The 26,903-nt window shown below is 38.9% G+C and overlaps 1 protein-coding gene and 1 pseudogene across 4 annotated transcripts in view; both read right to left on the bottom strand.

Moving 5' to 3' along the window:
- Positions 1-26,903, bottom strand: part of STXBP5 (syntaxin binding protein 5) — a 125,005-nt gene that overhangs the window by 18,629 nt on the left and 79,473 nt on the right. Inside the window, exons 12-21 of one of the 3 annotated variants that reach the window (XM_084776103.1) lie at positions 26,090-26,237; positions 25,800-25,867; positions 25,528-25,568; positions 21,556-21,776; positions 20,977-21,155; positions 18,721-18,846; positions 16,666-16,817; positions 6,670-6,735; positions 2,157-2,216; positions 2,007-2,054 (exon numbers count right to left, since the gene is read on the bottom strand). In XM_084776103.1, coding sequence (XP_084632229.1) covers positions 2,007-2,054; positions 2,157-2,216; positions 6,670-6,735; positions 16,666-16,817; positions 18,721-18,846; positions 20,977-21,155; positions 21,556-21,776; positions 25,528-25,568; positions 25,800-25,867; positions 26,090-26,237 — 1,109 coding nt within the window. The remainder of the gene's footprint in view (positions 1-2,006; positions 2,055-2,156; positions 2,217-6,669; positions 6,736-16,665; positions 16,818-18,720; positions 18,847-20,976; positions 21,156-21,555; positions 21,777-25,527; positions 25,569-25,799; positions 25,868-26,089; positions 26,238-26,903) is intronic. The other 2 variants (XM_084776104.1, XM_084776105.1) reach the window with 2 other exon arrangements.
- Positions 11,111-13,589, bottom strand: LOC311593305 (heterogeneous nuclear ribonucleoproteins C1/C2-like; annotated as a pseudogene). The gene is made up of 2 exons: positions 13,553-13,589; positions 11,111-12,397 (listed from the first exon to the last, which is right to left on the bottom strand). The product of its transcript is annotated as a heterogeneous nuclear ribonucleoproteins C1/C2-like (transcript).

The raw sequence follows: 26,903 nt of genomic DNA, 5'->3' as shown, positions 1-26,903 counted from the left end.
GACACAAATCTTGCAACATACAATAAATATATTGCAGGTGAGGAAAATGTTTCTGGGTAAAAATAATTAGGGAGAATCATACACTACCAAAGATGAATCATCATTAGAAAGATGAATAAAGTCAACATGTTTCCTAAGAAGCATTCCTACAAAAGTTAGCATGACAAAAAGAGAAACAGAGAACTTAGAAGAAATGAATACTACCTAAGCCATAGCCTTCCAAACATCTCCAGCCTAGCAAATTCATTCAATAAGACTTTTAAATAATTTAACACAAATATTTCCAGTTACGTATCTACTTGAAACAGAAAAGAATGAGGTGTACATTAATAACACAAATACTGCTGTATATTAATAACACAAATACTGTTGTACATTAATAATACAAATACTGCTGTAGGACCAGACGGCAGAGAGAAACTATGAAACAAATTTAACTAGAGTAAAACCCCTGTAGAAAAGAACGTCTATCTACAATGGTGACTGAACCAGAATGTAATGGGATACAATGCGCTATAAAAGAAATTAGTTGCAAAGAGTTAGTACATAATGATTTAATTATTACTACCAACAGATTCACTATGAAACCACAATAAAGAACAAATAATTGATGAAAAGCCCTTTGCCCAAGAATAAACCACCTTATTTAGAATGACCAGAGGGCAAATAGTCATCCACCATTAATATAAGTAAACAGGGTTCAATTTACAATGCTCAGAAAACAAGAGTTTTCTTGTAGTAACTTTAGAAAATTCAGCCATATATGAATGGCTATGAAGTGAGGAAAAGTACAAGTCTTCTGGCTGCAGAGATACTCATCCACTTCAGCGAAAGGCGTGTATGGGTGGGATGGTGATATCACTCACTCTGCAGAAATGCTTGCCTTGCAAGTATGAGGACCTGAATTTGATTCCCAGAACCACATAGCAGAAGCCTGGTCACACTGGTTTGCACTAACAGTCCCTGAACTAAAGGCAGAGGAAGATGGACCTGGGGACTTCCTGGCCAGCCAGGCCAGTCAGTTAGGTGGTGAGTTCCAGGCCAGGGAAAGATCCTGTCTCAAACAAAGCAAAGCAACACAAAAGAAACAACAAATAAGTAGATGGCACCTAGGTATGGAATGACACACAAGGTTGCCTTTTATTTTCAAGTCTGTGCACACATAAGCACCTGTACACACAAGTGCCTTCGCCATAATATGATCATGCAATTTGCATACTCCAACCACCCCAAAATATATACAAAGGAATATGTGGTAAAAATGCAGTGAAATTTAAAAATAACATTAGCTGTATAATGAAGGTTCCATGTTTAAATCAAAGATGAACTATCTCTTTTTCTATAATAGTATTTCATCAAGACTTTCAAAGCTTTGGAGCATACTCATTTTTTTTTACGACTAAAGAAACTGATTACATTTCCAAGTTAGGTTATTTATTTTCTTCTTTGGCTTTAAAATTGAGAATCTTAAAGAGATCATTCATTACAAAATACAAGAGTAGTAGAAATCTTTTTATTTGTGCACAGGGGTGGTTTGGGTAGGAAACTGTCAGTTACCCGGTACTGGCATTGTTCACAGCCTGAAAATGCCTTTTTCAGAAGATCATTTCCTTGACATGGCCTTAAAAATATGAGAAATGGCAGCAAAACATAAAAAATACAATTAAAATTATAAGGGAAGACTGATTCACAGCTTAACAAGAGAGTGTAAGCTTGGTATTTAGAGCATAAATTGAACCCTGTTTTATTTTAAAACAAAGAAAGACAAAAAGTTAACAGAATAATTCATATGGTAAGTCAAGAGAGAGAGCCACAACCCCAATTTAACTGATTTTAAGAATTATTCCCAAATGCATTTAGAATAGACACAGCCCAAAGATTATTATTTAGCAAAGGAATAACAAATTAACATATACAAGATGCAATGCACAGGATCATTTCCTGGTGTTGGGTTAGCATTGCATAGGGCAACAATTAGAAACAAAATAAAAACGTCTATTTCGTACCTAGATCACTGGCTACCATCTTGGAAAACTTTCTGCTTTTGGTCTTCACTGAAAATAATATTTTAATATAAAATGTCAAAATCTATTCAGAGTCAACTAAATAAATTAAGTATAAATAAAACAAAATACTTTAAAATATGGATACTATACCCTTTTCTATAAAATTATTCACTTTTTGTTCATCATCTGAATTGTGTGGTGATGAAGAACCTACACAAATGAAGACAATGGAAGGAACAGGGGTACACTGTCAGTCACAAGCACAGAGATGGCACAGCAACCAAACACAGATTAAAATCCTGCTAACCACTAAGACTTGATGACCACCATCTGAGAATACTGAAGCACCGCAATCAGCAGTATGTAATCTTTTGTACCAGACCCAAATATATATAATTTATTTCTGATAATTTCCTCTAATGCATAGTAAAAAGGCAGAATCTTAGTGCATTTTATAAGTTAGAGAGCACAAAAAGGAAATATAACATTTAGATACCTATTAAGTACATCTCGGCACATCTCATAGACTAAATTATTCACCACCTTCTGAAATACAGATTCCTTCTCCCTTTAAGTCCTCATGATACCTTCTATAGTATTCTTCCAATACAATGCTCACCATTTAGTTATGTAGCATTTTTAAATATATACACAGATGACCTTCCTTATCACATCAAACTTGTGATTTCCTTTATAACCCACTTGTGATCAATGATGTATATTTCAGGGGGCTATCACTAGTTCATATTAGCTAACTAAACAGAGCTTTTCTGCTAGAAGCAAATACATAAAAAAGAAATGAGGATAAATAAAAAGATTTCCTTTTTATGCCCGAAAGAACTCCCATAAATTAATTAACCTTAGTGAGTTAGGTAGAAACATACACACTTGAACTTGAGTCCCTCCAAAGTCATCTTTCTTTGCTATGGCCAGGGAGACACTGTCACCAAGAAAAACCTGCCAAAATGGGCAGGGTGAAATCAAACCTACAGAGGTTTGCCAACACTATTCTCTGACTAATGCATGCTGTTTTTGTCACTAGCTTCCATAGATTCTCCCAGATCTCATATGGAACTATCACAAAACCAACATCAACCTTGGTAACAGTTGCAAAGCAGAAATAGGTATAGCTGTTTTTTATACAAATATAACACATTAAAGAGTGTAATAGCCGAAGAAACTCACACATTTTAAAATATTGTCATTTCTGCTACCAAATGACTGCATAAATTTATGGTAAAATGGGTTTAAGTAAATAGTTTTATTTTATGTAGTTCATATTAGAGTAATATAAGACTATCTTCTCCATATATTAATATTAGAGAAATGTTTGTTGTTTTCTAAACATAAACAGGCAATATAGTTGAAAATGCTTTCTACTGGTTGTTATAATTCCTATGACAACACGTGACAAGTTTCAAAGTTTATTTGAATATATCTACCAGATTTCTGTAATTAAACAGACACATAAAACATCTACAACTTATTTTCTCCGCTCCACATATAAACACCAAAAGGTACAATTTAATGCATGTGATGTGTGAATTTTCAGTTGACATAGCCCAGCAGGTTCCTACTCTCTGTGTTTATATAGATATGCACAGATGCATCAGGGAAGGAGCCCATCTCTCCTGACATGCGAGGTGAAGCAATCTGCACATCTGCAGGCACCACTTTCGCCTGCTCCCGCTGCATCCAGCTGCAGGCAGCACTGGTGTGAGCTTCAGACCGCTGGTTTATTTTACAATAAAGCAAAGGTGAATTCTCCATCATGCTTTCTGAAGGAAGCTTTTATAACAATGAGCTGAACAGTGCATTATGTTGACTATAGGATTTAGAAGATCTGAAGTTCCCTCCATTTGTATGCACATTTTTAGGTCAATGCACTGGTTTTGATAGAAGGCACATGGGAACTTACACTTTTAAATATTGATCTCTTCTTAAGAGGGACTCATTTTAAGTTCAATTCACTTTTATACATAAGTTTTCCTTTCCTACAAAGACTAACTTTTAAAATACTAACTACTGTTTTTAATTTATAATGTACCATTTGACAATATACTTATTTATATCCTATCTCATTCAAGGTTTTCGGACAAGTATTTTTGTTATTTTCAAGCTCTTAAAAAGAAGAAACTTAAAAAGAAAAGAAAACAAAACTAGGTGTGGTCACTTTTAATCTTAGTACATAGGAAGCAGAGCCCAACCTGGGTTGCATAGTGAGTTCCAGGCTAGCCAAGCCTGTCTCAAAATATCAAAGACAAATAAATAAGAAGACTAAAGCATGGCTTTTTGGAGTCAGTTCAGTTCATTTTTTATGACTTTAATTTGCTACTAAGAGGACTGAATTATAGCAAAATCCCCCTTGGGGGCAAAGCAGTTATGAATGTTAAGAGTAAGAGCATCAGGCCACAACAACAAAGAATACTACTAACTACCCTAGCAGGGGAACATAGCCAAAGCTGCCAATATAGCAACCAGAGGCGCCCAACAAGGGCGTTCTAGCGCCTCCTTCAGTGTGCTCAGCCTGCACACTAAGCCACAGCATGCTTAGGCGCCATCACTGGTTATGAAGTTTGGAGTGCGTTTTCTTGATGAATGAGAACACACTGACTCCTCGGAGAATTCTGCCATCTGAGCAGAAAAAGGCCAGTCCGAACACAGTGCAGGTTTATCCTGAAGGATAAGAATTCACGACTCATCACTGATCCCTTGAGGTGACAACTTTAACTCTGCATTCCAAACTGACAGAAGCACCAGAAACAATAAAAACGGGTAGTGTCATAACAATGCTAAAATTATATTGAGTTTTTATATGAACCAATAAGCAAAATATATTTTAAAATGTTGAGCCATGGTTGAGTTTCCTCTACTCTGAGGATCTCTGGGGTAGGCTTCAGAGAGTAAATTTATGCACTTTCTATATTTATATACTTATATTTAGCTATTCTTTTGTATTTATCTAAAATTATGTATTACTATTAAATGCTTCAGGCGTCTTCCATTTAAAAGTTTGGTTTAGGATGAAAAGATATATTAATTTATTTGGGCTGAATGTAACTGTTTAAATTATCAGTTTAAGTGTGATATGTTCCATGTCCCAATTACCCACTGTGCTCAGGTCCCTTGCATACTTACTGACAATAGTATTGCCTGGAAGAACAGGAATAAACTGAGTGTACTTGGAAGGACAGTGAAGATATGTTACGATTCTAACTCTAAATTTATAAAGATATCAGTCCTCCAAGAGGGACAGTAATTACGGTGTGAACAACTTTACCAATAGGTGGGAGGCAGTGAGTCCTCTGTGGTGGCTCTAAGTTTTAGAAGCAAACTGAAATAGGAGGCTTAAAAAAACAAAACACCTGCGTGGACAGACTGTATATGAGTGCATGCTCGTGTGTGTGTGTGTGTGTGTGTGTGTGTGTGTGTGTGTGTGTGTGTGTGTGTTTTGTAACCCCTGATGCTGGGATTACAAAACGCATCACTATGCTTAGCTTTTCTGTGTGAGTTCAGTGGAACAATCTGACGTCTCCTACAAGGCAAGCACTTACCGGTGGATCCTCTCCCTACTGCACTCTTTAGTTTTGAAGATTGAAATGATCAATTTGTGCAACATCAGAGAAAACAATTGCAAGAAGAAAACACAAAAGTTTTTTTTTTTATCAACTTAGGGCTAATAAAGTACAAACTGACACATGAGAGTAATATAAAATGTTCCTCACAGTACGTCCCATCTTACAATTCCTTCCAATACTGTAGAATGGCTAGTGAAAGACGGGAACCTAAACATGGCGTTACTTATGCCAAGAAAAATCTTTATACAGGAAAGCTAATGAAGATCCCTAGGTAGAAAAAATAATAAATTTAATTAAAATAATGATGTTAAATGTACTAAAGATTATCAAAGCTTCAATGTCTTATAATAAAAGTCAAGATTTTATTTACTAAAAATTCTCAAATGTACTAAAAATAATGTTGCTGTAAAATATTAATATACACATGGGCCACAGAAAGACCCATCTGCAAATAAAAAAGCCACTTTAATAAGCCCATAAGCACACAGGAAACGACCCCAATCAAACAAAAACAAATCTACGTAGGTTTCAATTTTCCTTAGAGTCTATTTATTCAAACCACAGGTCTCAAAATCTTTAATAATATTTATTTGGGATTGTCTAGTATGTACAAGCTCCTGGGTTTGACCCTTATCATTGTGCAAAAAGGAAACAAAATCTGTCACAACATTGGAATGGATATGATTTAATAACTACCAAAAGGCTTCATTTTCAATTTTAAAAAATCAAATTTTCACTATTTATTCATCCTACTAAACAGTGTAAGGAGCATCTAGAAGCAAAGATCTAGCTATAGGTAGAAGCATAAATAGGGTGCTGGGTCAACAGTAAGCAGGAAACACACGTAATACCATAGCTGTAAGAAAGCTAACTAAGTGATCATATAACCCTGAACAAATACATGCTATGAATTCTTAACCAGCACGTGCTATATTTCTTTTTATTTGTTGGCACAGTTAAAACTTTAAGAAAAACAGGTGGTATGTTTCTCATCTATAGTTTTAAGTATTGATAAAAAGATATATCAATATGCCATCTTAGCTTTTTTAAAAATCAGAATTAATAATGAAATAAAATCGGATTACCAGATGTGGGAGATTTGCAGCGATCCTCTGGGACGACAGTCCCTTCGGTGATGTCACACAGGCCCGCTGCAAGGCAAACACAGAGCGAATGAGACCACAACAGTTTATACAAGCGTGCTTCCTGCTTGCAGGGTCCGTTTCACTACCAACGATGGGAAGGCAGATTAAGAGACTATGAATGATGGGGCTTGAGATGGGAGCATGCTGGTGATAAAATACCTCCAACTAATACAGATGGAATCCACTCAACGAAATTTAGAAACAGAATGTTTAAATGAGGTCATTTGTTACACTGGAAGGGTATCAGATACGAGGCAAGATCTGTGAAACTGCATCGATGTGGAGGTACGCCATACACTCTGCTAACCTGCCCCAGGTAGAAGAAACACTGAAGTTTGTCTTTTTTTTTTTTTAATCACAAGAAGCCTCAACTTAAATTATGAAGTGGTTTTCCTCAAGTAAATCTTGAACATATCACCTAAATATTTAAAAATAATTATGAAAATATTTTATATCTGTTAAATGTATAGTATTTTAAATACTAACTATTATTATACAACTATACAGTGTTCCTCTTAAAAACTATAATATCGCATTTTAAACTCTTTTAACAAAGACTTTTCTCAAGGTAGATATGAATTACATAAATTATATATGATCTACACCACAAGTTGGCTTAAATTATTGTAAAACGCACTGCAAAGTATTTTATGAGGTGGTCAAGAGAAAGGATTAACTAAAGTGTAAGATATATAAAAAAACCTACACTATCATAAACTAACAGTAACAGTAATAATGATATAAAGGGTGTAAGCAGAGGTAGCCTGCAGAAGTGGATAATGCTGCTCCCAGGAGCCAGGCTACTAAACAAAAAATGCCAGCATCATGTGTGGATGGCTCCCTATGAGCTGTTGGTCTGGAAGGTGCCAGAGGCGCCCCCTGCCCCAACAGTACAGGTCAATGCTGCCAGAACTAGAAGATAAGACCTTTCTGCTCAGGACACCACATACTTTGGCTACACAGAAACCAAGCAGGCACTGAGCTTCCTCCCTGCTGGCTAGCATTTGTAGTGCTGGGCAGTGCTCCGTGGACTTCCGGGAAAAGGTCACCAAGAATCTTCTACAGCTGTGCATCCTATGAGCTATAGTGCTGACCTGCTAGGCATGATGTGAGACATTGTCGAGACTTATGGGGTTACCCAGACTACCAAATGCCTTCTGATTGAATTTGAGGCCTACTCAACAGGAGGAAATTCACACTCGGGACTATAAAAGAGATCAAAACTCTGTGCCAGGGGAAGTGATGGTGTGTGTGTGTGTGTGTGTGTGTGTGTGTGTGTGTGTGTCTGTGTGTGTCTGTGTGTCTCTATGTGTGCGCACCTGTGTCTCTCTGTGTCTGTGTGCTTGTGTATGTGTGTGTATGTGTATCTGTGCACCTCTGTGTCTGTGTGCATGTGTGTGTATCTAGGTGTGTCTGTGTGCACATGTGTAACCTTTTAGTATTATTTTGCTGAGCTGACACAAAGTCAAGCTGCCTTCTAAACGGTTATTTTTACTTTTTGCAGTGGGAACAGTTAAGGGAGACAGTTCAGGTGACACATAAGTGGTCACACTTTTGAGAATAATTTACTTTGCGTGCTCAGCCCTGGGCAGCACATCTGCACCGACTCCCCCTAGCCTTAGGGAACAGTGCAGAAGGGTGGGCAGAATCCATGTGGACCTGCAGGCTGGGAGTGAGTGCTGTGCACTGCTGCCGTCTGAACATGACAGTGCCAGTGCACGCATGAGCCCACAACCCCCAGCAGGGCATTTCTTATACGAGACCTAACAGGACTGGGCCAATCAAAATTTCGTCATAGATGTAGAAGGGCATCATGAGGCCCTACTACTCTTAGCAGAGTCCTAGGCAGTTAATGGCTACTGAGTGAGAGGTGACATATTTCTCATTGGTCTAGCAATTGTTCAGGTAAATAACCTTCCCTGAATGTTCACACTAGGAACCCTAACTATATTAGCAGTTAGCAGTATGAGGATGAACAGATGTACAGACCACACACACATACACACACATACACACACACACACACACACACACACACATATGTGCACACAGGCACACACACAGATACACACAACACACGCACATACAGGCACACATGTGGACACACACAAACACCCATACAGATACACAGACACACAAACACACACAGGCACATATGTACTCAAGACACATACAAACACAAACAGAGGCACAGACACACATGTGCACACACAGGCACACACACCCACACAGGCACACACACCCACACAGACACGCGTGTGCTCGCACACACACACACACCATTAAAATAGGTGGGGCCCTTATTGGGAAGTTTGCATTAGCTAACAAACTAGAAAAAGAGTAAGAGGATAAATTTTTAAAAAGTGGGCTGATACAATGTAATTTAAATATTAAATGTATTGTAACACCCATTAAATGAATTAAAGACAACAAAACCAAGAGATCTTTCCCTATCCTTGCCCTTGCTCAGGGCCAGAGCCTACTCCAGCCCTACGTGGTGGGGGTCCAGATCCTAGAGCAGTGAACTCTTCCCCTCTCTGTCTCCTCCTCTCCCCACCTGCTCTCCACGGCCTGCACTCCCTACTCCAGTTCCTCACCCAGCTGTGGTCAAAGAAGTCATATGGGAGGCAAGTGTGCTGCAGTCACAATGAGCTTTGTTCAATACATTCCTTCAATTACTTAGTACAGGACCTTCCTGAGGAGCAGTCACCCTCTCTACAGAAAGCAGGCTGCTGAGCTGCAGACAAGTCCTGGCAGTCAAACACAGTCAAGCAGTGAAAGTAGGAATGACACTTCTCAACCTAGTCTGTGGCGAAGTGCAGTGAGTGCCCTTTTAGCAAGTTTCCCTTCTCTTTCAGATATCCAAGTAGAAAACCTAGTTTACTATTTAAATACTTAACAACAGAGTTATGAGGGAAATGTCTACCAATGGGAGTACTCTATACTCGGAATGTTAGGCCACAAACAAACTAGCATACATTGCTGCAATAAAACTCTATCTGAAAACTCAGGCAGTGGGCCAGATTTGTTCACAGATGGCATTTGCTGAGTCAAGTTGTGTCAATCAGTCCTTCAAGTTGGCATGAAGGAGGTACTTTAAGTCAAGGTGCCTGTCTCATTCAAAAAAGAATCTCAGAATTCAGTATTAAATACCTGATTGACTTCATGAAACATGTAGTCATCAGATTTAAAAAGTAAATGTTGCGCCTGGGAGGCAGCGTAGCAGGTAAAGCACTTGCAACACAAACGTGACTGACAACCAGAGTTCAATCCCTGGAATACATTAAAAAGGCGGAAGGAGAGAAACAATTGGATACATTTGTCCTCTGACTTTCACACATGTCATTGCATGCACATGTCACTACCCTCCAAACACATAATGTGCACAACAATAAAAGCTGTATTAGCTCTAATGGATTACATATATTTACTTATTGGACACGTGCACATGTGCATGTGGGTGCACGCTTGTGTTTGTTTGATGGGCAGATGTTAGCACTGCCTTCCATCTTTTTGCTCTCCACCTTAGCTGGTCAATGCTGCTGTGCTGGATGGCCAGTGGGCTCAAGATCACCTGCCTTCACCCTCCCAGCACTGGGGTATAAACACGTGCTAAGGCACCTAGCTTTACGTGGGTACTGGGGATCTGAACTGAAGTCCTCATGTGCACACAATAGGCATCTTCCTGATAAATTCACTTGTTAGATCTCTATTTTATTATAATCTATACTTAGGGAGTCCCTGCTGGTATCTAGTGACCACCGTAATTAAAATTTTCTGAAAAAAAATATCGTTATTGTTGTTTTGTTTGGGAGGGTTGTGTGGGGGATGTTCGCATGCAACCGTGCATATGTGGAGGACAGAGGATAATTCTGTGGAGTTGGTTTTCTCTACCTTTCTGTAGGACACAGGAATTAAGTTCAGGTTGCCAGGTCCCACAGCAAGGACTTCTGTCCACTAAGCCACCTCAATAACCAAGCATCTCCATTTTCTCTTTTTAAATAAGCTTATTTGTTTTTATCTTATGTGTCTGGGTGTTTGCCTGCACAGATGTCTGTGCATCACTTACATGCAGTGCCTGTGAAGGCCTTCAGAGGATAACGGATCACCTGGAACTGATGAGCTACAGGTGGCTGTGAGTTGCCATGTGTGTGTTGAAAACTTAACCCAGCTTCTCTGCAAAAGCCACGAGTGTTCTTAACCACTGAGCCATCCTGCTCCTCTGTCTCCATTTTCTTCCTTTTTTCCTTACAATCATTTTTATTTCATATATAGATACACATGATCATGACTCAAGAAAATTGTACTTAATACAACCTAAGAGGATTTGTGGAGGTTGCTATTTAAAAAAATAAGTAAATAATTGGAATAAGAAAATCAGATCTTTTTCTTTCAAATTCCTGGTTTAATAAGGAATTGCTTATTTTGAGAAAAAGATCTCAAACATCAGACTCTTCACAAAAATAACCCATGGTATCAACTTTAGAAAGCAAATATTAAGACTATCACTCTATTTTCCTGTAAGATGCACTAGACATCTCAACTCCCACTCACAAAAATACATGTTTACATTCTTATTGAACAGCCCCACTCACATGAGCAAAAACACCCCCCTCTAATGCAAAGCTGCTCTCAGGGTGACATGTAACTGAGATGCCTCTGCAGGTAGGGAAACAACTACTAAATCATATGTATGGGAGGAACTCCCTGCAATAACAAGTGATTATTTTAGAGAAAATTGATAAAAAGCCATACATGTTTTTATTGTTAAGTCAAAGAGGTTTCAAAATTAAGGCAAAACCTACAGGGTTAAAATGGAAGTAGGCGCAGGGCAACCGAGAGATAGTGAAGATAGGGAGGAAGAGGAGAATGTGCTGAAGACGGGAGACGATCTGCTGTTACTCTGATCTCTCACAAGTGCCCAGACAAATGGGGTAAGATTTCTAGACTCCACTATGTACTTAAGAGGCATCCTCCCATTGGTGCTATCTCTGTGTCATCCTCTTGTCCTCAGCCTTCCATCAACTGGAGCTGGTTTCCCCTCCCCCGCCATCACCTAGCAGGTCGCCCTCCTCAGCAGAGTGGTGTGCACCTGCCTCAGACGCCATCTTCACATTAGTCTCCTCCTTCTTCACAGAGGCGCTGCTCTGCTCTTGTTCAGACTTTCCATTGCTCATCTCTGCTTGTTAGCTTCGTTCTTTTTCCTTTTTCCCCTGGGCTTTCAGGCAGAGAACCCATTTTTTTGTTTTATCTGAGTCAGCTCCTTCTTAATGGCCTGAAGGTCATCACTTCTCAACTTTCCAGACTTGGAAGAAGATCCCCATTGTCCACTCTTCAAATTGAATCCACTTGTGCCCCTTTGTGAGGTGTTTCCCAACACATGCTGGCCTTTAGAAGACACCACAGCTCGAGCAATAGGAGGAGGAGGAGGAACACGTGCTGGGTAACTGTCATCTTGTGATAATGACCCAGTGGGATGTCATAGTCCAAGTCAAATGAGGAATTGGGGAGAGAGGATGGAGGGGTGTTCTAGCACTGACTCATACAATCTCTGCTGCGGATCATTTCACACCTGCTCTTCCTCTGTTCACTTTTGGCTCTGTAGCCAGGTTAGTATCTAAAGCCTGGCCAGCTTTTTCTCCTCCTCCTCCTCCTCCTCCTTCTTCTTCTTCGAGGCAGGGTTTCTCTGTGTAGCCTTGGCTGTCCTAGACTTGCTTTGTAGGCCAGGCTGGACTCAAAATCACAGAGATCTGCCTACCTCTGCCTCCCTGACTGCTGGGATTACAGATGTGTGCCACTATGTCTGACCATGGCATTTCTTTCATTAACATACTGGATGAAGGTAAAGCACTTCAAAAATAAAACATAAGACAGATGACCTGTTTCTTGGTAAAAACCCTTGTTAACCTATGACATAGAAAATTATTGCTTTAAACTTATGAGCTTGTGGAATGAAAGACAGATAAAATATTACTTTTAACTTATAATGAAATCATGGAGTTAATAGATAAAGAATGTTCAGTCAGGTATAGTCTTAATGCAAAGACATGTAAATAGTTATCTTGTGAATCCTTACACCATGCTAAACTTGAACATTGTTAACCCATGACATGAAAAACTATTGCTCTGAACTTACAATGAGCTTGTGGAATGAAGTGATAGACAAGAAATGTTTAGATAGGCACAAGTAATCAATAATCCTGCTGTATTTCCATATGTGCAATGACTTCATCTGTTTCTGTGATAATTGCATTTATGGCTATGAGGTAATTTTTTTTAGAGTGTATAAAAGCCTAAGGACAAGCTCATCTTGGAGCCTGATCATCAACAACTACGTGCCTATCTGCCTGATTGTCTCTAAGTATGTATATATCCTTGTATGCATGTATATATGTACATGTGTATGTATGTATACATAGATGTACGTATATACGTATGTATGTATGAAGTTGTTGGAGCTTACCTTTGCTCCATCTACCCAATGTGTGAATGTGTCTATGTCTGTATGTTTGTCTGCCTGTATGCATGCATGTGTGTGTGAAGTCACTGCAGCCCTCTTTGCTTCACCCACCGTGTGTGTGTGTGTGTGTGTGTGCGTGTGTGTGTGTGTGTGTATGTATGTCTATCAGCTTCTGGATCCCTCCCTTTCCCTTTAAAGTTTCTCACCTTGATAGGCAGAGACAGCCAAAAGCTGTCAGCTCTGGCAGTTAAAGTGTTAAAGAGTGTTTCATAGTCTGCTACCAACTCATCCCTTAGAGTAAAAGAGAGTTTTGAGCTATTCACCAGTCACAAACAGTGCTGGCCTCAAGAAGCCAGACGCTACCAATTTCTGGCTTCTTTTGACCAGTGTTATGCCGCATCTCAGATATACTCTGGTATCACAGCCAGCCTTTGACATAATGTAATACAGTTTACACATTCAAACTTCAAGTGAGAATGTTTTATCTTATAAAACAAATTCATAAATGACCCTAGCATCCTATTCAAAATAGATTATATCTTTTGGTAAGTAATTACAATTCTCCATTTAAACTGACTTATTTACAAAGTCTGAAGAATAATGTGATGGCTCAAGAATATACTATAAAAGAAAAAAGGAAAAGAAAAGGAAAAGAAAGACAAACAGACAGTTAGGTGCCACAGTAAACCCAGTGCTGGTGTGTGTGTGTGTGTGTGTGAGAGAGAGAGAGAGAGAGAGAGAGAGAGAGAGAGAGAGAGACAGAGACAGAGACAGAGACAGAGAGAGAGAAAGAAGGGGGGAGGGGGAGGGGAAGAGGGGAGGGCAAGGGAGGTGGTGGAGGAAGGTGTATTCCTTGACCCACTCTCCTGATTTTAAGGTAAGGGTCCAGCAGGCTAGTCTCAAGCTTAGGGAGATCCTCTAGCCTCAGCCTCGCACATCATAATTAAGTGTACCCCAACACTTAATTCATCAGTACAATTAAAGAATTTTAATAGTGATTACTGACAGTTTTATATGAAAAACAGGTAAGTCACTCTGTTCTGAAATCGGAGGCACAAATATCCTCAAGCTATTGGCAAACATTTTTAAAAACTGACTGCCCTTTCCTTTCCTTCCATGAGCAGAGATGTGCGTGACCAGACCTAAACGTTTAATTTTTATTAAGAAACCTTAAATAATGATAAAATGAGGCATAATTACAGTAGGAGTATTGTAAACCAATAAAAGCTTAAAGCAGTTCTTATATGCCTACCATCTAACTCTTCAACATAAAATGAAATAAATAATAATAGAAATGATGTTATGGGATTTACTATGGGATAAAGTAGTAAAATTTAAGAAAACATGTAACAGTATAATAAAACTTGTCTCTATCATTAGATAAGTTTGAATATTTAATTACTAGCAATTTAATATAAACCTGTGAAAGTATAAAGGGGAAAATAAATTAATTTTAAGACTTATTTTTTTCTTCTCCAGAAAAAATTGCCATAAAAATGTTTTAATATATGCCCAAGCACTTCTTTCTTTGCTTTAGTAAGAAGTTGGGTTGGGGCATAGTGTTTAAACAGCTGTTAAAAAATGAGTTTAGTCTCTTAAGATATAATATATTTTAGTTAGAAATAAAGTACAAAAGACAGCAATGATCTGACAAAGAACAAAAATGTCAAGACATAAGCGACTTACTTATAAAAGAAGAACGGAGTTTTTTCACAGATTCAGAATACAAGCTAGAAAGGCCGCACATGCACGGAGTCCCGAGCAGCACACCTTAGTGAGTAATGAGGGGGACAAAGCACACACACACTGGAATGGCACGGTGGAAACAGAATTTCTGCCCAAGGCAATACACAACAAAATCATCTCACTCACATACAAAAAGTGCAAAACGAACTCAGAAAATTTCAACCACTAAGCAAAATGATAGACAGGCCTAATATTACCTTTTCTGTTCATTTTTTGTTTAATTTCCTCAGGTATTGGAAGCTTGGTAGCTATCATTAGACAATAATATATGGAGAACAGCCAAAAAATCTCAAAGAGACTTAAAATGCTGTGTGTGTGGGGAGGAGGGTATGTATGTGGGGGTGGGGGTATGTATGCACGTATGTATGTGTGTAGGGGCATGCATGTACATGTGTGGGGGTATATATGTATGTCTGTGGGGGTATGTATGTATGTATGGGGTATATATGTATGTCTGTGGGGGCATGTATGTATGTATGTGTGTGGGGTTATATATGTGGGGAGTGAGTATGTACGTACGTATGTATGTATGTATGTATGTATGTATGTATGAATATATATTTGTGGTGCTGCATATCAAACCCAGAGCTTTGCAGATACAAGGAAAATGCTCCACCCCCTGGCAACCCTGAACAAAGAGAACTGGAATCCCATTGGACTGAAGAGAACGTTTACGCTACCTCCCTCAACAGTGCTCCAGTGCTCACCCACCTCCCTAAACAGTGCTCCAGTGCTCACCCACCTCCCTCAACAGTGCTCTAGTGCTCACCCACCTCCCTAAACAGTGCTCCAGTGCTCACCCACCTCCCTCAACAGTGCTCCAGTGCTCACCCACCTCCCTCAACAGTGCTCCAGTGCTCACCCACCTCCCTCAACAGTGCTCCAGTGCTCACCCACCTCCCTAAACAGTGCTCCAGTGCTCACCCACCTCCCTAAACAGTGCTCCAGTGCTCACCCACTAGTGTTCCACAGAGGAGTTTATAAGCGCTAACTCGGGTTTCCCTCAATCCTTGGTCTAGCTGGGAAGTCCCACAGGAAAGGTAAGCCCACACTTCAGTCACTCAGTTACTGCTGGAGGTCTCATTCGTATTCCCCATATGTCATACAAACACACTTGTTTGTAAAGTAAAAAACAGGCAAGAGGTATAGGGATACCTAGCTAGAATATGTGTCCTGTTTTCTAAGAGGGATCAACATTAATCATTTAAAATTAACCCTAGATACTTAGCAGACATCAAGGAACATGAGAGGGATGTTTTTAATGAGGCCGAGCATGCGCTGAATCAAGGCTATCAGCCAGTGTTCTGGGTCAGGTGTGTAATCACCTCTGTGACCACATTCTCACACAGAAATGATTACCTTGATTTAAAGGGTTAAAACTCAATTACTGGCTTACAGGGACCAAACAATAGGACTTTGAAATCTATTTCTATTCTGTAATAACTGCACATGTATTGCTAGAACTATGCCTTAGTTCAAGAAGTGTGACACTGGTTCTCTCCTGACATTGAATAAAACCTTGGATGACAACGAACAAAGGAAAACATAATGGTGACACTGAACAAAAGGAAGCCTCGCGTCTCAGCTGGTCTGCGGCGGCTTACATTTACAGTGCACATCACACAGGCTGTTTGCTCAACTGAAGCCCTTCAGACACAAGGTCACATGCACATCATGCACGTGTGTGTTTACAGCATTTAACGCCCAGGAAGTTTATCTTTTCTTTTTACCTCCTGAAGGCTGTCGAGATTTACGAGGCGACCGGGGTTCTCTCCGGTAAGGGTCATTTGAGCCATATAACTCAATGGTGCCGAGGTTGAGCAGTACTGCTTTCTGGAGGTAGTCAACCATTGCAATGCCATTGCAGTTGCCAAAAACCACCCTGGCAACAGGAAAAGCACAAGTAGTTTAGTGCAAACATGGTATTAAAAGAAATGTAAGCTGAGTGTTGTGGAGCAATGCTGTAATCCCAGCACTCAGGGAGGCAGAGGCAGGCGGATCTCTGTCAGTTCAAGGCTAGTCTGGTCTACAAAGGGAGTCCAGGACAACCAAGGCTACACAGAGAAACCCTGTCTCAAAAACAAAACAAAACAAAACAAAACAAAAAAACCAAACCAAGCCATAATAAATAAATAAATAAATAAATAAATAAATAAATAGTAAGACTGAAGAAAATAGGATTGTGGGTCTTTCATAAAACTCTTTTTCTATTTATTTATTATTAGAGTGTGAAAAGTGTGTGTCTGTGTGTGCGCACTCTCATGTGGAGGTTAGAAGGTGACCCGAGAGTTGGTTCTTTTCTTCCACTTTCAGATCTGAGGAGTCATGTCAGTTGCCTGAAACTAAAGATGAGTGTAGGGATGTGATCCGCTCTTCCTATCTCTGTAAATAAAGTATAAGTACCATTTCTAAGTATATTTGACACAGAAACTGAAGTTTTGATCTGAAGTAAAACCCTCACACACACTAAGCAATGTAATGTCTACAGTCTGTCCCTAGGAAAATGCAACTGTAAGTTGGAGTAAGTTCTGGCAAGTAAGTTCCTCTGTCAAAATAAAAAGGAAGTGTAAGTCTTGGGAGACTCCACATGAGGTGTCCAAAATACCTTCTTCATTACAGCTTAGGAACTACAATGTAATTTCTCAGGATAAAGGGTTCTTCTTGTGTTGAGAGCTCTTGAGGCATATGGAAAGCCGGCATGTACAGAGGAGCTATGTCTACAAGCAGAGGGTGGATAAGACTTTGCAAAGGAGATAATGAGCTCAGAGAGGAAATCTTCCACTCTGTGCATGAATACACAAAGGGAGGAGAAGATTAGATTCAATTGAAGTTTTAAATATGGTTCTATACATTATGTAGTCTTGACAACTAATTTAAATTTAAAAAATAGAAAAGTGCAGAAATTCCCACCAATGAACAACCCCATGAACCCAGTAAGTCCCATAATTAATCAATTAATTTTTAACTACTACTTTTGAAAGTTCCTATTATTTATTTTTTTAATCTGCTGTTTGCCTTTTTAATGGCTATGTTCAATACAGTATTTAGAAGGTGGAGGCCTGTACTCTTCCATTACAAGGCAGCCAATAAAAGATAGAGAGGCCTCTCAGCTTATAGCCAGTCTATGTTGGATGTTCAACTCCAAGAAAAAGGACACTGATAGTTACCAGAAAAAAAGAAGGACAAGTGACACCCTAGGGAGCCAGCTGAGGACAAAGACAGGGGCCTGGCAAGATAAACGCTCCTGCAACTAGACAGCACATAAGCAGTTTCTTTCTGTGGTGCTCAGTTTTTAAAAATAAACACAACAATGAAGGCATGAGAACAACTGCAGCTGTGCACAGGTGAATACTTTGTTAAAACTTCTGTTATGCCCGTAGGAATTTGTAGAAGTTAGTGTTGGAAGCAGAAATGACACCATTAACTACAGAATCTATTTGTAAAATCTTACGTTAGAGTTTAAGACAACTATGAGGAAAGCGTTCCTGGAGGAACACACTGAAGAGGGTGCATGACGGCAGCCCTCTACCTCCCATGAGCGCTAGCCCAGCTCTGGACAGAAGTCAGAGTGCACACCCACAGGGACTATTCAAACAAGACTATGTCCCAAATAAAGTACCAAATAGAGCTTCAAATTATAGTTACACAGCAACACTGGAGATGATGACACAATAAAGCCCCAGGCTTTCATACTTTTATGTTTAAAGGCAAAATTATATGAGGAATACTACAAAGATACCAAGGAAACGAAATGACACAACAACAAAAACCACCCTCCTACTTACAGCCCATAGGAGGAGTTGAGGGCCAGGCTGGTGATCTGCTGCGGTGGCTCGCCACCCACCCACACCAACTGAATAACCAGCTCTGTCTGGTAGCCTGGAGACTGTTTAAGAGGTGAGTTTTTAACTCTGAAAAACAAAAGACAAAAAACAAAAAAGGAAGACACATAAGCTTTTAAACACATTTCCAATTGAGGGATTGCCTTATGCATATAAATCATACAGTCATGCCAGAATAGTTTTATGCTGAGTTTGTCCTCCTCCCCTGTGGCCTGATAAGGCAACCTTGCCAGGGGAAAGTGATAAAAAAAAAGCAGGCAACAGAATCCATGTCAGAGATAGTCCCTATTCTCCTTACTAGTGGACCCACATGAAACCTGAGCTGCCCATTGGCTACATCTATGTAGAGGACGTAGGTCCAGTCCATGGATGGTCCTTGGTTGGTGTTTCAGACTTCACAGGCCCCTCTAGGCCTAAGATAAATTGTGGGTGGGGGCTTCTCTATGACAAGATGGAGACCTATGTTAGAATAGGTCTTTGGGAAGATTTGAGGGGAATTATAGCCGAGACTCTTAGTAGTAGAGACCATGGACACTGAAAAGGACATCCTCTAACTAGGTAAGACTCCTAGTGGAGGGGTGAGAACACCAACCCATGCACAAAAACTTTGACATAAAATTCACCCTGCCTACAAGACACACAGGGATAAAGATAGAACAGACAGAGCAGAGGACCAGATAGTTTAGTCTTTCAATTAAGCTTAATAGGTTAGGGGTTAAGATATTTTTAGATCAAAATAGATGTTTTAAGTTAATAGAGATGAGATATGATAGATATTAATCTCCATTCAGAAATTTAGACCTAACAAGATAGGAAAGATGTTTACTTCAACTTTGTCAAATACAAATGGCCAAATCACTATGAATGTAACATTGGTATAATTTCTGATTGTCTTGTGGTTCTTCCTGCTGTATGTAGTTTATTTTACTCATGTGCAATAATATAAATGTGTATGTTAAAAAAGAAATATAATAAAAAGAAGTATTGAGTAACAAAAAATGCAAAAATGTAAAATTCTATATAGTAAGTTTCATTCTAGGTAATAGATATAAACTGCAGCTAAAAGATGTTTGTTTCTAAGTATGAGAGATAAAAAGAGAGTGGGAAGAAGAAAGAGGGAGAGGAGGAGGTATAGAAAAGGAAGGGAAAACACAGAAAGTCAATGAAGAAGTGGGCTTGGGGACCTTTGAGTCTACTGCATTTGAAGGAAGCAATTCTTTGCTGTGTCCACTGCAGACCTGAGCCTCACCTCAGGCTTCCGTCTATGGACTGACTCAACATTGACAGCAGCCCCATCCCCTGATGTAAAACTAAAGATGTCTCCAGGTACATGTCCTGAAACAGGCAAGATGCTTACTTGCTCTCAATTTTTCAGAACAGATGAATAGTTTCTGTAAAGCATGAACTTGTGATCTGTGTGTTTGCTTTATTTGGGGAGTGATTTTACTAAATCAACATTCTTGAGGCTGATGACCACGTAGTCACCAGTAGAAGAGCTTCTAGCAAAGAGATCTACAGTAAACACAATGCAAAGCCTTGTTCTTTAACTGATACACATGCTGCCTTGTCACTGCTCTACTTTGAATACCCTATAGGAAGGGTGTTTGTCCGTGTCACGATTTTAGCTTTCTTTGTAATACTTTGAGTCATACAGTCATGTAATTCAATGATTTTAATTCTTTACTCATCACTTTATTTCTCTACATCCTTTGAGGAAGTTAATCACTCAAAATTAGAAATTGAATATAAAAATCAAAACCAAAAATTTACCCAATTTTATCTCTGCATTAACTAGTATGGCCTTAAAGTGGCACAAAATAAAGTCTCTTAAGTAAAGATAAAGTGATGCTAAGATTCAAGGAAAGATAAAATAAAGTATAACAACACCAAATCCAAGGTGAAGATGGAAAGAAGCACAACTTGCAGAGTTTATGCATGTAAACCTCATTAAATCTAAATCCAGAATACAGTGATGGCTATCCATGAGGGCCAGTGATATGCATAGCCACCATACCTTGTTATTGTAAGCCTTAGGAATTTAGGTGTGTAACGCTACGGAATCACCGTTCTTCTTTATAGCTCAGCTAACCACAGCCCAGCACAGGGACACCCCTTCTTATAGGAAATGCTATTGTAGGTTTACTAGTGACTATTAGGTACCTAAATTAAGAGATAGCATGTAATGCTGTTGCTACTTACTTTAAACAAGGTACATTATCACGAAGCCCATCGGATGAGCTGCTGCTGGTAGATGGATGAGACTGAGGAGGAACGGGCTGGGGGTTGGAGCTGCCCACCGGGGTGGACAACGGTGGAGGTTGCTCACCCTCTGGCGTTTCCACATCATTTATTTCATATAACAGTCGAACTTCAAGCATCTGTCATAAAAGAACGGCTGTTCACATATTCCTGATAATTAATACTTATTGTTTTATAATGTACCAGAGAGAATTTTTTAAAAGTTAAAAAAACAGTTTTGACTCAACTTTTAAAAACATGTGTGCACGGCTAGGAGTTCATACATGTATACACATATATATTATGATTTTAGAATGTATGGAATACCAAAATGTTGATATTCTTTAAATCTTTAAAGATTCAAATAATCCATTAAAATATATAAAAAGTACTACTTTTCAAAAAACAGGTGGTGATATATACACTAATGTACTCTCAATTTTTTTAAATGCAAAAGCAATTAGAAACTGTTTACTAAATGATTTTTAAAAGCTTAAGAAATCAGACAATAGACACAGAAAATAGCTAAGAGGTAATTACCGGGATAACTTCTGTAAGCACTTCCTGTTTGCTGAATCTATAAATGATGACATGAGCTGACACCCCAGCTATGCACAGCATTCTGCTCTCTGGGCACCAGGAGATGATCTGAATGGCGTATGGATCTTCGTCTACAATGTCGGTGTTCGGTCTGTCATCTTTACTTCTTGACTTTTCAAATACTTTAGACGTTTTTAATTTATACAGTACTTGTAGAGTTACTAGAAAAAAAAATCATATTGTAAATTTTAGCTGAAAACTAAAAATTGCTGCTTTTTCCCTGTCATCGCTTTCAGCCATCCCTTGCCCATCTGCATTCCATTCTATAACTGACTCACTCCCTGCCAACCCATCAGTCTCTCTCTGCCAGGCACCTCCACACTCTCTTGGGATTTAGGAAGCCCACAGGTGCCACACCTGGCTAAAACCAGAGTGGGCAATAGCAAGCAAAGACTGGAACAACCACCAGCAAAGACAAGAGTAAATATCTACACCAAGAAACACTTAAAGAGTCATGACACTAGATATCTAGATCCCAGTGCAAAAGCACAAATGTGAGCAACCAGGACAATATGCCTCCTTTAGAAGCCAGCGACCCTGGTGTAAAAGTCACCCAGAAAAAGCAATTTGGCTGAAGCATTCTACAAGGACTTAAAAATAGCAATCATGAAAATGTTCAAGGATGTTAAAGAGGAACTGAGTAAATGCTTTAATGAAGAATGGCAATACAAACAGCTGAATGAAACAATGGAAACAGTTCAAGACATGAGAGCAGAATTTAACAAAGAAATAGTAAAACTAAAGAAAATACAAATTATTGAAATAAAACCCAAGAAGTCAAACAAAACCCTCATCTACTGATTAGAAGACATGGAATAGAGAATTTCAGGTCCTGAAGAACTAGATAGTTCAGTTAAAGAAAATGTTAAATCTAAAATAAAATTACAAAAAAAAAAATCCATGAACAGAACATCCAGGAAATATGGAACACCATGGAAAGACCCAATCTAAAAACAATAGGGATAGTGATAGAAAAGGAAGCCCAGGTCACAGAAAATATTTTTTAAAAGTTCATAGAAGAAAACTTACCCAATCTAAAGAAAGAGATGCCTATCAAGGCACAAGAAGCATAGAGAACACCAGATAGACAGGACCAGATGTAGATGATCTACTAATGGTAAAATAAATGATCTAAACAGATTTACAGTCCACAGTGAAACTGAAGCAGTAATTAAAAGATTCCCAACCAAAAAGAGGTTGGGATGGAGTCGGTGCAGGATCCTATCTGTGTTCAGAGGAGGAATGCATGCAGATACTCCTCAAACTCCATGAAACAGAAACTGAGGAAATATTTCCTGGTTTGTCTTACAGAGCTATTATTCTCAAAGCAAAACCATACAAAGACCCATCAACAGAAGAAATAAAATTAAAGACCTATATCCCTTATAAACATACATGCAAAAAATCTCAATAAAATACATGCAAGCTGAATACAAGAACACATCAAAAAAGATTATTCACCATGAGCAAATTGCCCCTACCTCTGGAGTGCTACGATTAAAGGCATGTGCCATGACTGCCTGGTAAAATAATTTGGAATAATAAAATAGGTATTTATAATCATTGATTTCAAGCTACATTACAGAGCTATGTAATAAAAACAGCATGGTATACTGGCATAAAAACAGTTACGTTGATCAAAGGAATAGAATTAAGGACTCAGATGTAAGTCCACACACCTACAGTGATACCTGAGGTTTTAGAAAGAAGCCAAAGATGCACACTGGAGGAAAGACAGCGTCTTCAACAAATGGATCTGGTCAAAGTATACAGCTGGATAGAGAAGAATGAAAATAGATCCTTATCTATTACCCTGCATGAAACTCACTGACCATAGAGGTTAGGTAGCTTTATGGGACCCAGATGGGAGGAGAAGAACTTCCACGGAAGAAGATACATCACTGAGCTACAAACCCGGTGACCTTCAACAGTGACCTGCTTGCAAGGTACATTGGTGTGATAGTTACACAAATAGTTTGAAAGTAAACAACCAATTTTTTTTTAAAAATCAGATTCAACTCCTACTCTGACATGGAACCTATACCTGACAGTGCTAAAATGGTCAAGAACCTGAGACTAGCTAGGTCATCAGCTCTGAGGGCAAATGATTATTATTATTTCTATTAAGTTAAGAGGAAGAAATTGACTTATAAGGACATGCTGTTACACCCAAGGATCAGTACATACTCAACTCTGATCAGAGAAGCTCTTTCTTACAGCAAATGGTAATTAACAAGGAGACCACACTGGACAATGTGCAGAGAGTGAAAGACTTTGGCACTCAGCCCTCCTCTCCTCTCAAGGCTCAATGTACCAATCCACATATGAACTCATAGACTATGACAGCTGCACATGACCAGACAGAGTCCAGGCATGGGGAAGGGCAAGTAGACACAAAACCCAACCCTCGTCAAGAAGCTATTTCTAATCGATACCTGCTGGAAAAGGGAAAATCACTTTTCTCCGATGGGGTGTCACTGGGTATACCAACCACACTCCAGGCCCAGAAGTATTTAGCCAGTACAAAATAGACTCCATTGTGTATGTGTGTATGCTATGTGGTTTTTTGTTTTGTTTTAGTATTTGTTGTCCTATTCGGTTTTTTAACTTTATTTTATTCAGTATTCATTTTTATTTGGGGGGGCATGAAGTTGGAGAGTTTGGAAGGCAGGGAGGATCTAGAAGGAGTTGAGGGAGGGGAATGAATATCATCAAAATATTGGATGCAATGTCTGTAAATAAAAAACTCTGGAAACCTACAAGAACAACATCATGACTGGCGGGTCTGGACCCAGGGGTTCAGCTCAAAATACTGCACCAAACATGGACAATACATGCAGTAATCACTGAACCCCTACTCAGATCTAGCCAATGGACAGGACATTCTCCACAGTTGGGTGGAGAGCGGGGACTGACTCTGACATGAACTCTGGTGCCCCATATTTGACTACTTCCCCTTGGTGGGGAGGTGTGGTGGCACTCAGAGAAAGGATAAGCAGGCTACTAGGATGAGACTTGATAGGGTGTGACCATATGATGAGGGAGGGGGGTCCCTTCTATCACAGACCTAGGAGAGGGGAAAAGAGTGAAAGAGGGAGGGAGGAGGAATGGGAAGATAAAAGTGACGGGATAAGAAGTGAGATGTAATCTGAATAAATTAATTAAAAAATAAATTAGAAAAAAATTCTCTTAAATCATTAAAAACAAAATATAATAGCTAATCATCATATTATGGAAGAAAAAACCCTATATTTACTTAAACCACATTTTCATTTCTCTATCTATTTTGCAGCATGTTATATAATCAGAGATTTCCACTATCACAAGGAATTTAGATTACCTGAAGAAAACTACAAAAATAATTTAGAGCAAAATCTTCACTAGAAACATATGAAGAACATATTTTATTTCCTAAAATGGCATTCTCTCAATAAACACTGATAGTATCAAGCATTCTTATAAAATATCAGGTGTGCTGAAGAAAGAGGATTTGCACAAATGCTTGCTATAAAAGGGTTCCAGTCTCTAAGTGTTTCTTCCCCTTCACACCTGTATCTAATATCAAGGACTTATTCACAAAGACAACATGAACTTTTGTAACACTACCTTGGAATCAGACATAAACATTTCTGATTTGAAATGTATTATCACTTCTATTTCTGACTTTTAAAGAGAAGTTCTGAAGATATCTTGAAAAGATTGGGAACACTGTTGAAAATTATTATTTGGTTTATAAAAACATTAAAATATCTTTACTCTTCAAAATTCCAAACTCACAAGTTGGATAAGCCAATAAATTAACTTGATAACCTAGTTCTTTCAAATCTAATGTGGCTTGCACAATTATTTAAAACCTCCTGTATAAGGCAATGGCGGCGAAAAATGCAAGGAAAAAGTCTTCAAAGCACTTACTTGCAGAAGCATCCCAGAACTTAACTGACCCATCAGCATGCCTAGGACCAACAAGAGAAATAAGAATGTGATTAAAAAGAAAAAAATAGTTATATTGTTGCTTTTTAGCAAAATAATTTACAAAATGAGCAAGAAGTAAAAATCATTTCAATGAACTCTTACTGATAACTTTCTTATTGTGAGCTTTACTTACCGAATAAATTAAGATTCAAGCTGTTTTAAGCATATTAGCTATGACTGATTTAATAAGTAAAAAATATACTTTTACTTACCCTGTAATAATTATTTCTGGGTAACTTTGAGCACCCAAGCCCCAATTACCTCCATTGATGGGCCACTCCTATAAAAAAAAAATCATTGAAAATTGACTTACTAATATATAGTCTATGTAGCAGAAAAGCAGTATAAAATGTCTAGGTATATTAGGCAAGTGTGACCACAGTACACACAATTTGTTCTCAAATATAATTTCCTAAAAAATTAACAATGTTACCAAAACCTCAAGGTGACAAATTTGAAATAACAACGTGTTGCATTAAATATTGAAACTCGGGTTTGGTACCTTTTTGCTGTAACCTTGACGTTTCTGTCTGGCTCCAACAGAATAAAGTGCAGGAATAAGGTCCACAGGACAATCAGCAAAATATTCACAACATGTAACAGGGGACTCGTGTATACTCAAAGGGTAGGGATTCTCAAATATGGGGTATCTTTAACAACAGGAAAAAGAAAAACACATTAACACATTGTAACCTGTGATTAACACAACCATGAAGACATTACTATACATTCTACTAAGAATATATTGATTTAATTTATGTAAATATGTCAAAACATTGAAGAGTTTTATACAAAAGATACTCTTTATCCACCAATAAACAGAAAGGCTGTGGTTCTAGTTATGCTCCATTGCCACACACAAGACCATGTGCTATATCCACATTTGTTTCATGTGCTTCTTGCACCGAACTTATGATACATGTTCCTGAAAAGCAAAGGCTTTGAGCAACCTGTCAGAATCCAGTCAGCCAGGAAGCAGCTGAAGCAGAACTTAAGCTGACATGAACGGCTGAGCTACTTGCATGGCAGTATCAGCTACCTCCCCTTCTGCTGGCACAGCTAGCATGAGTTTCAACTCCTTTTCTTTTTCTCCATCAATGTAAAACCTCATCCAATTTTAATCCCAGAACTATATTGGTGTGATGATCAATCACAGACATAACTTGACTGAACCGAGAGTAACCAGCAGAGCACACCTCTGGGTCACTCTGAGGGCATTTCCAGGGGAGACTCGCTGGGGTGGTCAGTGCCACCTCACGAGGCTGGTGCCCCACCAGGTGGAAAAAGGAGGAGGGGCCTGCTGGCACCAGCACACT

This window comes from Acomys minous (genome assembly GCF_964271855.1).
Source record: "Acomys minous genome assembly, chromosome: 3".
In the NCBI taxonomy this organism is placed as follows: domain Eukaryota; kingdom Metazoa; phylum Chordata; class Mammalia; order Rodentia; family Muridae; genus Acomys; species Acomys minous.
The sequence above is the reverse complement of the archived record's forward strand: the minus strand, read 5'-3'. Positions and strand labels throughout refer to the sequence as shown.